This window comes from Durio zibethinus, chromosome 17 (assembly GCF_047325235.1).
Source record: "Durio zibethinus cultivar Kanyao isolate XHJ-2024 chromosome 17, ASM4732523v1, whole genome shotgun sequence".
NCBI lineage: Eukaryota > Viridiplantae > Streptophyta > Magnoliopsida > Malvales > Malvaceae > Durio > Durio zibethinus.
The window spans coordinates 6,096,449-6,109,749 of NC_143178.1; the positions used below are offsets into that span (position 1 = coordinate 6,096,449).

Below are 13,301 nucleotides of genomic sequence, written 5' to 3' on the forward strand. Positions count from 1 at the left end.
TAAAAATAGAAAATTTTTATTTAATATTAATTTACTTTGTAATTTTAATTTTAAATGTTGGATTGTAATTATTTATGTAAGATAAATTGAATTGAATTGAAACTTCTATATATAGAATAACAATGGATAAATAAAAAAATAATAGAATTATTTTTTAAATAAATATGGATTAAATCAAATAAAATATTCCAATCAAAAGATATGTGATACTAAATTAGATTATCCACATGTAAAACAAAAAAAATCAACCACAAAATTAAATAATTTTTTATTATGTATATTACTATTTAAAAATTAGAGTATCATTTATCATAAAAATATCAGCTTATTTTATTTTAAAAAATGTATATTTATAATTTTGACAAAATTATTTTTTAATAATAAAATTCATTGTTAATATTCTCATAAAAAAATAAACTTATTAGCCTCAATATATATAAACTTAATAATTTATTATGCACACTTAACTTTTTTTTATTGATCTTATTTTTTAATATATTAAATGTAATAAAGGTTCACATTTGAATTTAACTCTTCTTAAATTCAAATGATACTATATGTTTTTTAAATTATAAGAAACTCAACTTGTTCTAAATATTTTTAAAAAAATTTCCAACTTAAAAATTTTGTTAAAAAAAAGTAACGTATAAAATGTTGAATAAAAAATTATATTAAATTAATGTTTTTGAATTATATGGTAAAAAAATTTTTATCATTTCCTGCAGTCCTTATAACACTTATCTTGTTATATATATAAAAAATTTGAAATTAAAAAGCTACTTCTATTAATTTTCATTTATTTTGATAGTAATTAATTGCACTTCACGTTAAATCATGAAAGGGATAATATCAAAGCAACAAATATAATATTGAATGACAAACAAAAAAAATATCATATCAGTAAGAAAAGAAATAAATTAATTCACTTCATATAAAAAAAAAAAAAACATTCTTTTTACATATAATAAGAGAGGTGATAATATCAGAGCAGCAAAAATAATATTGAATGACAAATAAAATAAATATCATATCAGTAAGAAAAGAAATAAATAAATTCACTTCATATAAAAAATAAAAAATAAAATACACTCTTTATACATATAATAAGATAGGTGATAGGTTATTGTTTTCTTCTAATTTATCATTTAACTTGCTCTTTTATTTCCTAATAAAGTATAATAGAAATTAGTATATAAATGAATATCATAACAAATAAAAAAAAAGTATAAAAATATATGTATAATTTAAACTATAATATAACTAATTGCAATAGCCAAAACTTAAAAAGAAATCCAAAATATTAAATTTTCAAGAACTTTTGCTTAATTTTCTTGGGACTTGAATAAATTATATGAAGGAAATTTCTTTTCAAAAATATATTTTTTAAAAAATCATTATACAACTATGATGAAAATTAATTTAAAAAATTTTAACACGCAAAAAAAAAAGTAGTACCCAAAATAATACAGAATCAAACATAATATAACATCATAAACAAAAAAAAAAAAAAAAAAGAGAACCTAAGTTAGGTTTATTGCATGAAAAAAAAAAATCACGACAATAAAAAGATATACTATAGGGATGCAATTTATTTCTTAAGCATCCCAAAACATCTTTATTTGTAAGATGGGTCTTGAAAATAATTATGAGATAATTTGTAATTTTTGAATATCTAATCAATTAAAATGAATTTAATATTCAAATTAAGATTAGTAATAGTATTTTAAATTAAGAGTAATTTATATTTGATAATTAGAATAATCAAACATATTATGTATTTAATTTGTTTGGAAGAAATAGAAAAATAAGGATCTTGGAATTAGTATAATAATGGTAATAAAATTCATTTTATTTGATAAACTCAAAATTTAATTTTAATTGATTTGATCATCTATTAATCATTTTAAAATCAATATATATACATATTAAATTTATACATAACTTAAAAGGTGGAGTAAATAAATAGGTCAATAGATTAAAAAATTGAAAAGTGAATCTTTGTATACAAATGTAATTTAAGAGTTGAATATTATGAAAAAAGAGAACACAAAATTATTCTATAATAATGGTAATTAAAAATTTACCACTTTTAATGTGAATTTAATTGAGAATGATTTAAAGTAAATAATAATATAAAATAAATGTAATTAATTTAAATTTTTAAAAATAATTCAAATAAAATAAAATACATGACACATGGTGATTTCTCAATATCGTTTAGATATCAATAATATAAACCATCCACATTATATTTATTTATATGAGTTTAATAGTAAAGATTTTATTGTAAATTGGTATTGGTTCAGGTTTGACTAGAATCATTATTTAATAAATATTTTTATTTAAATTTAATTTTTAAAATATATAAATATTAATAAAAAATTATTTTTGAAAATATTTTAATTCCTTATTTAACTATTTTGATTTTGTTGCAGTGTTAACGAATTATTTCGAGCTGTCATCGTAATCGTTTCATCATAGTAAATTTTTGCTCTTTTAAATATCATTATTCAAATATTTTAGTGCAAACACATAATTTTGGCATTGTCCTATTGCTTATTTGCAATCAGATAGCAAAATTATGACTGTTTACTTGGACGTCGATGAGATAATTTTTTCCTTTAATCTCATAAAAGCTAATCTTAACGCATATTCAAATGAACCTTAATAAAGTATTTAATTAAATGATTAAAATTTCCTTATTAAGTCAAAAATAATTAAAAAAAAAACAATTTCAACCTACACTTTTTCTTTTTCAATGTATTTGTTATCACGAGGAGCCATGTTTTTATGCATTTCTCATTAATTTTTGAATTTATGGCACATTATTGACATTTTTTGAACCCGTTCTCTTCCCATCCTTTCTCATTTTTTTCTAGTTTTATTTATTTTCTCGATTTTTTTGCGAGAAGTTTTAAATACATCTCATTTTTTCTCTTTACACTCAATATTTTTTTCAAAATTTTTAAGTAAAATTATTTATTTGTTTTTTTAATTTAAATTTTAAAACATTAGAATATACATATAGAAAAGTTATTTATCAGATTTTCATATCCGACAAATAAAAAAAATTACATTTAGATTTGAGTAAAAAGTAGTTGAAAAAAAATATCTTATAAAAATTTTTAAACTTTTGGATATATAACTCTGAAAACTTTTAAAAGCTTTATAATATGCAAATTTAGAGATTTTAAAAAGTTTTCAAATTTACAAATCTAAAAACTCTTAAAGTTTTAATTTGTAAATCATTAAAAGTGGAATGAGTACGAAGAGGAAAGAGAAAAATAATTCGATAATTTTATTTAAAAATTAGCTTGTTATTCGTACAATACATAGATTATTTTTATTTATTTAAATATTTATACATGTATAAATTAAAATTATTCAATCACTTAGATGTTCTATATATATGTAGTCTACAAATAATATAATTAAGATATCAAAACATAATAAAATTAAATTTTTAATTAAAAAATTCAAAATATATAATAGCAATATTTGAGAAAAAAATAAATTATCCAAAAGATTTATATAAAAATAGTATTTTAAGTATACCGACAAAATATTAAATTGAAAACTAAAAATTTAGTCACTTCAAATTAAAATTTTTCAATATGTGCCATTTCCATAATATGCAATCATTTTTATATACCTATAAATTTATATAATTTTAAAATAAGTTTTATTTATTTGAAAAAATAATAATTTTAAATGTTTAAATAATATGCATGATAGCTTACTCGAATGCATATTTTTTATATAAGTTTTAATAATATCTTGATTTTCAATGTTTATAAGATTTATCAAATTAAATTTTATGCTTGTTTTAATTTTATATTTGATACAAAATTTTATTACTGTAAAAATTGAAATAAAATAGTTTTAAATTTTAAGCAATTATTTTAAAATTTTGTTGTAAAAATGTTTTAATGAGAAGTGAGAACGTGTTAATTCTTATTCTGAGGATTTTATAATTAATTTCAAAGATAAAAAACATTTTTTGCTTTTTACTTTTACTTACGTTTCACTTAAAAAAAGTACCAATAATATTATAAAATAATTAAATTATAAAAACTTAATTTCAAATAAATAAACATGATTTTACTTTTATTTTAAACAATTATGTTAGAATTAGTATTGTATTTTAACATTTGCTTTAAGCCCATACAATATTTTCTAAATAAATAAATAAATAAAACCAATAAAACAATACTTAAATAATTAAATCAATATTTTTTACCTTCAATTATCAAAATATTTTAAAAAACTTATTAAACAAATCTTGTTCCTTCGCTCAAACATATATGAATTGTTAAAAAAATTATAATAAATCCATGGATACACTTTGAAACAAATAAAATATTCAAAGTTTTTATCAAAATTTCAAAAACAAAAAATTATTGATTTTAACTTTTTCGCACGTGAAAGCATAAATTATAAAAATATAATAAAAAATTATACATCTCATATATCGAAAAGTTATAAAAATATAATAAAAAAATTTGTGTATCTCATAGGTTAAAAAACAATTTTTTTTTTTTGCAAATATAAAGGTTAAAAAAACAGAAATAGAATTAACATTAAAAGTATCATTAAATAATAAATTATCTTTTAATTTATGAAAATCTTGATTTTTTTAATTTAAAAATAATTAAATAATAAATTATAATTAACAAAATCTCTAAAACTAAAAATTATAGTTTAAAATTTTAAATTTAAAATGATATATATTTAAATTAGTAAGAAATCTATTTTATAATATTATTATATTTGAGATTTTGAAAATTAAAAAAATATATTTATATTATTAGAAAACCTATTTTAAAAGTTAATAGAGCATTATATTTGAAAATTTTAATTGAAGAAAGATATATATTTAGATTATTTGAAAATGTATTATTAAAAAATAATACATATTTAAATTAAAAATTGTTGTTAATAATTTAATTGATCTTTCACTTAAATTTAAAAGTTTTAAATAATTAAATAATTTTAAATATATATTTTTTATAACTAACTTAAAATTTAAAAAAATTTTATGTGTCATTATAAAAAAAAATTTAGAGATTTTTTTGCATGTGAAAAAAAAATCATTTAAGATATCATAAGTAAAATTTATTGAATATTTGTGTGAATGTTGTAATGTAATATTAAATATATATATATATATATATATATGATGATGATGATATTGAAAACAGGTACGTTTAGTATCACTGCTGCTGTTTTTCAGTTGCTAGCCGTGTCTTAAGCTTAAGTTTTGCAGCGGTCCGATGATTTGACCGTGAACGATCAGTCAGCGCATCTTCCGCATTCAAAGTCATGAGCCATTGCTGTAGCGAGAACGTCTCCGTAGTAAAAAATGATGCGACCTCCAACGTCAACGACTCCCAGCCGCAACCGATTCCGGCGCCGTCGACGCGATTTGTTGAGACCAACTCGTACTCCGTTAGCCCATTCGCGAGTGACTTCCCGCGTGACTCCCACCGCCTCCATTCCCAGCTTGGAGGGGGAGGAAGTTCCGTTGGCCGTTGTCTCTTCCATCTCCGGTGAAGCCGATCATAGCGGCAATCTTGAGGAGGAGGGGGTCAAATGAGGCGGTGCCGGTGGAAGGAATAATCCCCGAGGACGGGGAAGGAGTGCTGCTAGATAAGAATTTCGGGTACGAACTTGGGGGCCAAATTTGAGCCAGGGAAAGAGGTTGGGTGAGGCATTTTGGTCATACTTGCTGGGCTAAGGAAAAGAAGGATAACTCAAGGGACTGTCGGTGGCCGTTAAGATCATTTCTAAAGCTTAGGTGTGTCTTTTTTGGTATGTGCTTTGTTTTTCTTTTTTTATTTTTTATTTTCATTTGGGATTGTTTTGCTAAGTCCAATAGTTCATGTTATCATTAATATGAGGAAGAAATTGAACTTTTCATTATTAGAGTGTAGTTTTTTTGGGCCAGAACTATTAGAGTGTATTTAGTCGTTTGGAACTGCACTTTGAATCAAAGGAGATTTCATTACAATGGTGAATATGATGAGAATAGTATATTTGAGTTTAGGGTTCTTAACAAAGTGTTGGGGACTTGGAGGCTTTGCTTAAATGCACTTTGCAGATAGCATGATTGCATGAAGTCTAGTCTGAACTCTAAACCCGTTGATTGAAGTTGACAAACATAGCGTTTTTTTCCTTTTTTTTTTTGACAAAATCGATTGACGTGCCATGGAGGAATAAACAAGATGGGATGCAATTAAGATTTTAAAAGACAAGAAAGGATAGAGAAAGTCTTTTGTAAGAGAGTTCCATGTATGCATGGTTAGTAATCAACAACTTGGGATTGGCTAATGTGTTGCTATATCTTCAATGGAGAATTAAGAACCAGACACCAGGGTTAACCTCCCCTTTTGTCCCTTAACGTCCAGAATGCAAATTGCTGTTATTCCGATGTGAGAAATTTTCTATAGTCATAACTTTTCTTTTCGGTACTTCCGTACTTATATTTTATTTTAAGATCAAATATACATAACTCAAGAATGAATAATGGTTTTGAGAAGAATGGAAACTGACTGGATTTTATTTTGGCAGATGCCACAACAACATCAGTAGAAGATGTTCATTGGGAGGTCAAAATACTGAAAGCGTTATCTGGCCATAAACACATGATCAATTTTCATGATGCTTTTGAGGATGCTACTAATGTATATATTGTCATGGAGTATGCGTGAACTTGCTACAGTTTATTTTATAATTACTTATTATTTATAGTAGTCCTCCCTCAACCTTTAAGTTATAATCTTTTTGCTGGCCAATCATGCATGTCTGATACCTTTTCATTGTTAAAGAGCTGATTGAAATGAAGCATTCCTTCAAAATTGAATCATATGGATTATGCATATAAACTTATCTTTAAGCTATCTTTGTGCAGCAGTTGGTCTAGGCATGCGTGCTATACCAATAGAGTTAACCAGTTTCCTCCAAAGTAATTACAGAAAAATATTCTTTTCTTGTCAGATTATGTAAAGGTGGAGAACAACTTGACAGAATTTTATCCAGGTATTTAAGGTTTACCTTCTTCTCTTGTATTATCTAAGGCAATTCTTAATCTGATTTTTGAAATTGTGTTTCATGTTGTTCCTTTGTTGCAGAGGTAGTGGATGCACTGAAGGTGATGCTAAAAGTATAGTTGTTCAAATTTTAAGTGTAGTTGCTTTTTGTCATCTTCAAGGGATTGTGCACTGTGAACTAAAGCCAGATGTGTGGCATAGAGGAATATGATACTTTATTTTTAATCTTTTTCTGTGCTTCATTTTATTGTTAATATGCGGCATAATATGTTTTTATGTTGGATCCAGTTATAGTTATTTACCAATCATTTGCTTCAATGTGGTAACTTTTCTAGAATTTTCTTTTTACTACAAGAGACGAGGATGCTCCAATGAAAATTATTGATTTTGGTTTATCTGATTTTATTGGGCCAGGTAATAGTACTTAATTGCCAGTTTGCTATATTGGCATCAATTTTGGCATTCTATATACATATCCTAATTGCTATGAACTTGCATTAATCATTGCTGCTTTTTTTTTCTTCCTTAGATGTATTAGTTGCTATAATTTGTCATCCATTAAATAGCATAATCATTTTTTGTTGATTAATGGTATAAGAAAGCTGCTGTCATGATAGATTAGCAAAGTTTGTCCTGAAGTATAACATGGCTAAAAATGACTATAAATTCCCCAATTTCCTTTTATGTGGAGTTTCAAAAGAATTGGCAGTAGTTTTTATATCTGGATGATTGTAGTCAACCAACTACATGGAATAAAAGTATTTAACTAATAGCCTTGTACATTGAAGCTTTCAATCATGTACTTCTATGATGCATAAGAGCACTATTAGATGAAGAGTGAGTGGATGGTCAATAGGAATTGTTCTAGTGATAAGTATGTCTATCTAGTTTGTTTCTGGAATGTCTTCCTGAAATTATGATGGCTATCTTGTTCCTTGTTGGAAATTCCCATTTCTTGTGTCCATCTGGAGAAGTAAAAACAATTAGACACTCTTATGCACCAGTCCTTGGGAGATACAATGAAGTGGTATGTACTCAATGCCACATAAGTAATACAAGAACATACGTGTTACATAAGTACTACAAGCCTTTGCTCCAAATATAATCATCATAACAGTGTGCCACTGTATTTTAGAGAGAGGCTTTAAGGACTGCAGTTTGAGTTACTGGAACCATGATGTGGTGCAATTTGGTTGCAAGCTTAATGAACTTATGATTTGAAATGATTTCGTGATACTGGTTATTGCAACTTGTGAATTGAATGCTTTTCAGATGATATGCATTCATATTCTCATGTGCTTTAAATCTGACATTGACGTAATTATCTGAATCATCTAATAAAAATTCTCCTCCAAATCATATAATTTTTAATCATTTGTTTGAAAACAAAACATTCAGTTTTCATACGTTTGCAGATCAATGTCTCAATGATATTGTTGGAAGTGCATATTATGTTTCACCAAAAGTACTGCATAGACCTTACAGTGTTGAAGCTGATATATGGAGTATTGGAGTCATAACTTATATATTATTGTGGAAGCAGACCTTTCTGGGCTTAAACCGAATCAGGAATTTTCTGTTCTGTGCTCAGAGCTGGTCCTAACTTTGACGATTCTCCATGGCCCTCTGTATCACCAGAAGCCAAAGATTTTGTGAAAAGGCTTCCGAACAAGGATTACAGGAAAAGAATGACTGCAGCCCAAGCATTAAGTAAGTCATATTTTGAAGTGCTATGTGAATATTATGATATGACCTCACATATAACCAACTTTATAGAATTTATGCTCTCTCCCACTCTTTCTCATGCTAAAAAATATTTTCTACTTTGGTTTGAAGTTACTAACAAAATTCTGTATGATTTTGAAAACAAATAAACTCCTCTATATTGTCATGGTTAAGAAATGAAAATCGTGTTGTGCCTTTGGATATTTTGATCTAGAAGTTAGTGAAGTTATATATGCATGCCACCCTTTTCAAATGAGCAGCACATAAAGTAGTTTCCTGGTTCCTGTCATTAATAAGAAGACAAATTATAAGTAACTCTTTCCCCTTTCCTAGAGAGAGAGCTGGGAAGCTATAATTGTATCCGAAAAGAAAAAAGTTCGAATCAACAAGAAGGCTTCTGCTTGTTTTATAGGCAGGCATCCCTATTTTTGGCATGACCAACTGACATGTGGCACAAGTTTCTCCTGCCTATTTGGGCAAGGGAGCCCTTCCTTTATAATATGGTTCCACAAGGTTTCCTCTATAACATAGTTTCTGATATTTTATCACTGCTTTGTTTTGATGGTTGCAGACTTGCAGTCACTTTTGAAAGCTTTACCAGATGATGCACTTGCGAATCTTAGGGCACAGTTTAGGCTTGTAGAACCAAAAGATGGACGTGTATCCCTCGGTAATTTTAAAGCAGTTAGTTTGTGGTTTTATTAGTTTCTTACTTCCTTCCAACTCACAGGCTTTTGAGACCTCTTTTCTGAGGAGAGGTGTGGCCACTACCAGGCTTGCCTTAGCTGCAGACTACTTTGAAATTTTTTGCTATCTATTTGATGAGTCTATTGTTAGCTTGTTTTATTATTTATCATCTACTATTTGCAGTAACTTTTTCCGTGACCATTATTATGAAAAACTGCAGGCTCTAATGTGGAATATAACTAATGCCATGCAGGAGTCAAGAGTTCTTGACATTATTAATGTGGTGAGATATCTTGTTTTATGTTCCGGTGGCACATAAATTATTTGTTGTGGAGTGAATAGCAGAGCTCACGTTAAAAGAGTTTAGAATGGTTCTAGCTATGCTCGTTTTTCATCATTCAACATTATATTGTGACTATCATACGCAAGATTTTGCATGACCTGAGAATAATAGGATTTTGATTTTTATACGTAATTAGCATATTTCCTAGATGATATTGATTCCTAGAACTTATTTTTACATATGATTTCTCATGGGCTTTGGGGCTTTTTTTTTTTTTTTTGAATTTTCTCATGTTAACGCTAACAATACCAAATTTTATTTCAAGATGGAACCACTCTATTATAAGAAGATCAATTTCGAAAGTTCTGCACTGCTTCAATCAGTACACATCAGCTTGAGGCATTTGTAGAATGGGAGAGCATTGCAAGCACAGCCTTTGAGTATTTTGAACAAGAAGGAAACAAGATCATTCCAGTGGCGGAATTGGCAATGGTATGTGAATCTGTTTTCCTAGAAATGGAGTATTCCTTTTGGTCAAGTTCAATTCTGACCTCCTTTAACTTGAATTTTATTGTTATTTTTCTTGCTGGAATTAAATGTGGGCCCTTCATCTCATTCTTTGCTTAATGATTTGATAAGAACTCCAGATGGAAACTTGAGCTTCTTTGGGTATATGAAATTTTACAATGTGTGACAATTCATGCTTCTAATACAAGATGTCCATAGCATATAAGACCAAGGACATAGGATTTTTTTAAGTGAATTTAACGTAAAAAAATATTTTGTATTCTTTTATTCTGAATGAGATTAAAGGTGTTATAGGTATGTACATGAATGTCTAGGCAGAAAATCATGCAGACTCGAGTCTAAACAATTTGGACCACATACTGTTTTGATGAATTTGATATCAAAGGGTCTTCCAGCTCCTCTATGCAAGTCAAATTATTTTGCAATATTTTATTCCTAGGAAGTAGGAATCAGTGCAAAATATTTTTGTATGTTTTTGCAGTGAATAATACTATGACTTTAGGGAAAGAGGAGAAAAGAAGAAAGAAAAGAAAATAGATAAGTTAAGCCTATCCTTTTTTTAGTATTTAAACTCGTCAGAATTTAAATTTTAATCAGCAAAATTAAAAGTTATTTTTTATCAGCTGATGACGTTGAGGTTGGCAACTTACATTTTTATTGTCATGAAATTCAGCTTCTTCAGTTAAGCTTAATCCTTTTTAAGCCAATAATATAATCATTAATATCCTTGTTTTTTTCTCAAGTGGGAAAAAACCAAAGAACCTTAAAAGCATTTGGCTTCAAAAGTCAAATTGGAGAGCCAATTAGGTTGGAGTGGATAAGTATATTGGACTATTGGGTTTTCGTCTTAAGAACACAAAGAAAGAAGTTGTTTGGAATGCCAAATAAATGAAAGAGTCAACACAAGAAAGCCTCAAAAAATCAGCTGGAAACCCCTTTGTTTTCACGCATTCAGGGCTTAAATGATTGAGCTATTCATCCTTTTCTTATGAAAGAGAATTTGCGTTCTAACCTCTTTCATTTTTTTTTCAGCTTACAAATTGGATTGAGCTTGAGAGCTGCCTTTCTCTATCAGATTTTTTTTACTTTTGGTGGGGTTTGAAGTCAAACGCAAGACAACCAATATAAAGGGAGTTGATGAATTAAAATTTTGCTGTGTCAAAGGAGACGAGAGAGATCTTTGGCCATACAATACAACGTGCCAACATGTTTTAATACATAGTTAAGTGTTCAATTTGGCGAGTGGAACTTAATAAATTTTCCACCTGATCAAAAGCCTATCAACTACGTCACCCAAAAGGGATAGGATAGTAAGAAAATAAGGAAATCATCTGGGAATATATCCTTTAGGATACCTCCACAATGTGCCTTTGCGGGCTGATTCAAGAATTTTACCCACTTGGGTAGAGAGTCAACCAGTTATTTCCAGCCCAGAATTACCTATTCCTCTTGACATTTAAAACAGAGAAAATAAATAAATATGGAATCAGAACTTTCGCGTGTTGACATAACCAAATTAATACGACATTTGGACCGGCAAGTTTATACTATGTCTAGAAATGACGCATAGATGATTTTATGCTTTAAATGGGACTACCTGCAAAAACCGTTTAACTAAAATAAATGCTTGCCTTGGAATGTGGCGAGCACATCCTCTAACGGCAGGCACAAAAACTTCAGAAAAATGCCTACCCCCGAAACCTGAAGCTTTGAAATTTCTGGGGCAAGTAATGCCCACCATATTGCATAATCAAAACTTTATCCACAAAGGGGTGAGGCAAAGGGTTGTAATCGAGTTGAATTGAATCAATATATTGTAATACTCGAATTTGAGCTTGATTCGAAAATTAAAATTTGAAATTTAGCTTGAGATTGATCAAGTTTTATTTATCTAGCTCAAATTTGATTTCAGATAAAGTTTGAACTAAATTTGAACTCGTTCGATAAAATTCATTACTTAATAAAAATGTGTTTTTCATAGTTTACAGCACACTTTCTTCTTTTTAAAGTTTTTTAACTTAATCCCTGTGCCTGCAAAGCAAATAAGCTTTGACAATTAACTCTATCAGATAATTTTAGTGAATATTTGAAGGTTGAGGCATACATCAAATTTGTTAAAGAAATAAGCAACTTTGCATCTAAAATTAACATAAATCCAAGTCTTTTCTAGCTTATTAGAATTGAAAAACAGTATATGTGTAGGCAGAAAAAGCAATATCTAGAAAGAATGAAAAATGTGACGATGTGACCTTAAAAGAGTGGGAGTTGAAGCATGGATAAACCAATGTATCGAACATAACCAGCAAAACAAATCTACTGAAGGAGCAAAAGGGCGGTAAATGGAACAAATCAAATAAAAATGCAGACACCAAAATTAGCAAAGAATTTTTTTTAATTTGAATTTGACCATAAACTAATGTTGATCGAAGGTAGGAGTAGGCATGTGGATACAACTTGTTAAATTTGCATATAGCTACGTTGAAATGAGGCATGAAGGAAGAGTGCTAGAAAGAAAAAGAGTAGCTACTAGGATGAGACGAGAAAAGAGACAAGAGAGGCACCGGTGAAGGAAAGTGAAAAAAAAAAGAAGCAAATGAGTTTAGGGTTATATATATATATATATATATATGTAATGATAAATTTATAAATTTTACTTAAAATAATAAAAATATATATTTAAATAAAAAATTTAATTAAATTTACGAATTATTCAAAAATAAATATTTAAATATTTAAATTCAAATAAATTGATAAATTAAATTATTTAAATTTAAATTTAATTTGATAATAATTAAATCTACTTCAAATTTTATTCAAATTTGAATAATTTACGCAAAAAAAACAAAGTTCAAAGATACTGGTACGTCCCACGATTAACCAAGCCTCCAATAGCCGACATCCGCACCCATCTAACTCTGACGATGAGCAGTTAAAACATATTCATCAGCTGAAAATTTTTGTTTCAGTGGTGTTGAAGAAACCATTAGCAAATGATCAAATCAGGATTCGGGAAAAAAAAATTTAAACAA

General features: G+C 27.6%; 1 protein-coding gene and 1 pseudogene across 2 annotated transcripts; both read left to right on the top strand.

Moving 5' to 3' along the window:
- The first annotated feature begins 5,196 nt into the window (after positions 1-5,196).
- On the top strand, positions 5,197-7,365 carry LOC111280062 (CDPK-related kinase 6 pseudogene; annotated as a pseudogene). Its single transcript, XR_016329129.1, has 3 exons — positions 5,197-5,797; positions 6,997-7,038; positions 7,131-7,365. The product of XR_016329129.1 is annotated as a CDPK-related kinase 6 pseudogene (transcript).
- LOC149513987 (CDPK-related kinase 4-like) lies at positions 5,896-10,371 on the top strand. Its single transcript, XM_089745731.1, has 12 exons — positions 5,896-5,959; positions 6,571-6,700; positions 6,911-6,964; positions 7,131-7,222; positions 7,338-7,371; positions 7,938-8,076; positions 8,322-8,366; positions 8,465-8,562; positions 8,641-8,759; positions 9,346-9,434; positions 9,505-9,744; positions 10,138-10,371. Exons 1-12 carry the CDS (start codon positions 5,896-5,898, stop codon positions 10,369-10,371), a joined length of 1,338 nt encoding a protein of 445 aa, XP_089601857.1.
- The last annotated feature ends 2,930 nt before the right edge of the window (positions 10,372-13,301 follow it).

What these genes read in the sequence shown, in the direction of transcription:
- LOC149513987 (XM_089745731.1), top strand. Translation starts at nt 5,896, where the DNA reads ATGAGGAAGAAATTGAACTTTTCATTATTAGAGTGTAGTTTTTTTGGG. An exon ending in GCTTTAAATCTGACATTGAC is followed by an intron (nt 8,367 to 8,464) that starts GTAATTATCTGA and finishes ATACGTTTGCAG; the next exon opens with ATCAATGTCTCAATGATATT. An exon ending in GACTGCAGCCCAAGCATTAA is followed by an intron (nt 8,760 to 9,345) that starts GTAAGTCATATT and finishes TGATGGTTGCAG; the next exon opens with ACTTGCAGTCACTTTTGAAA.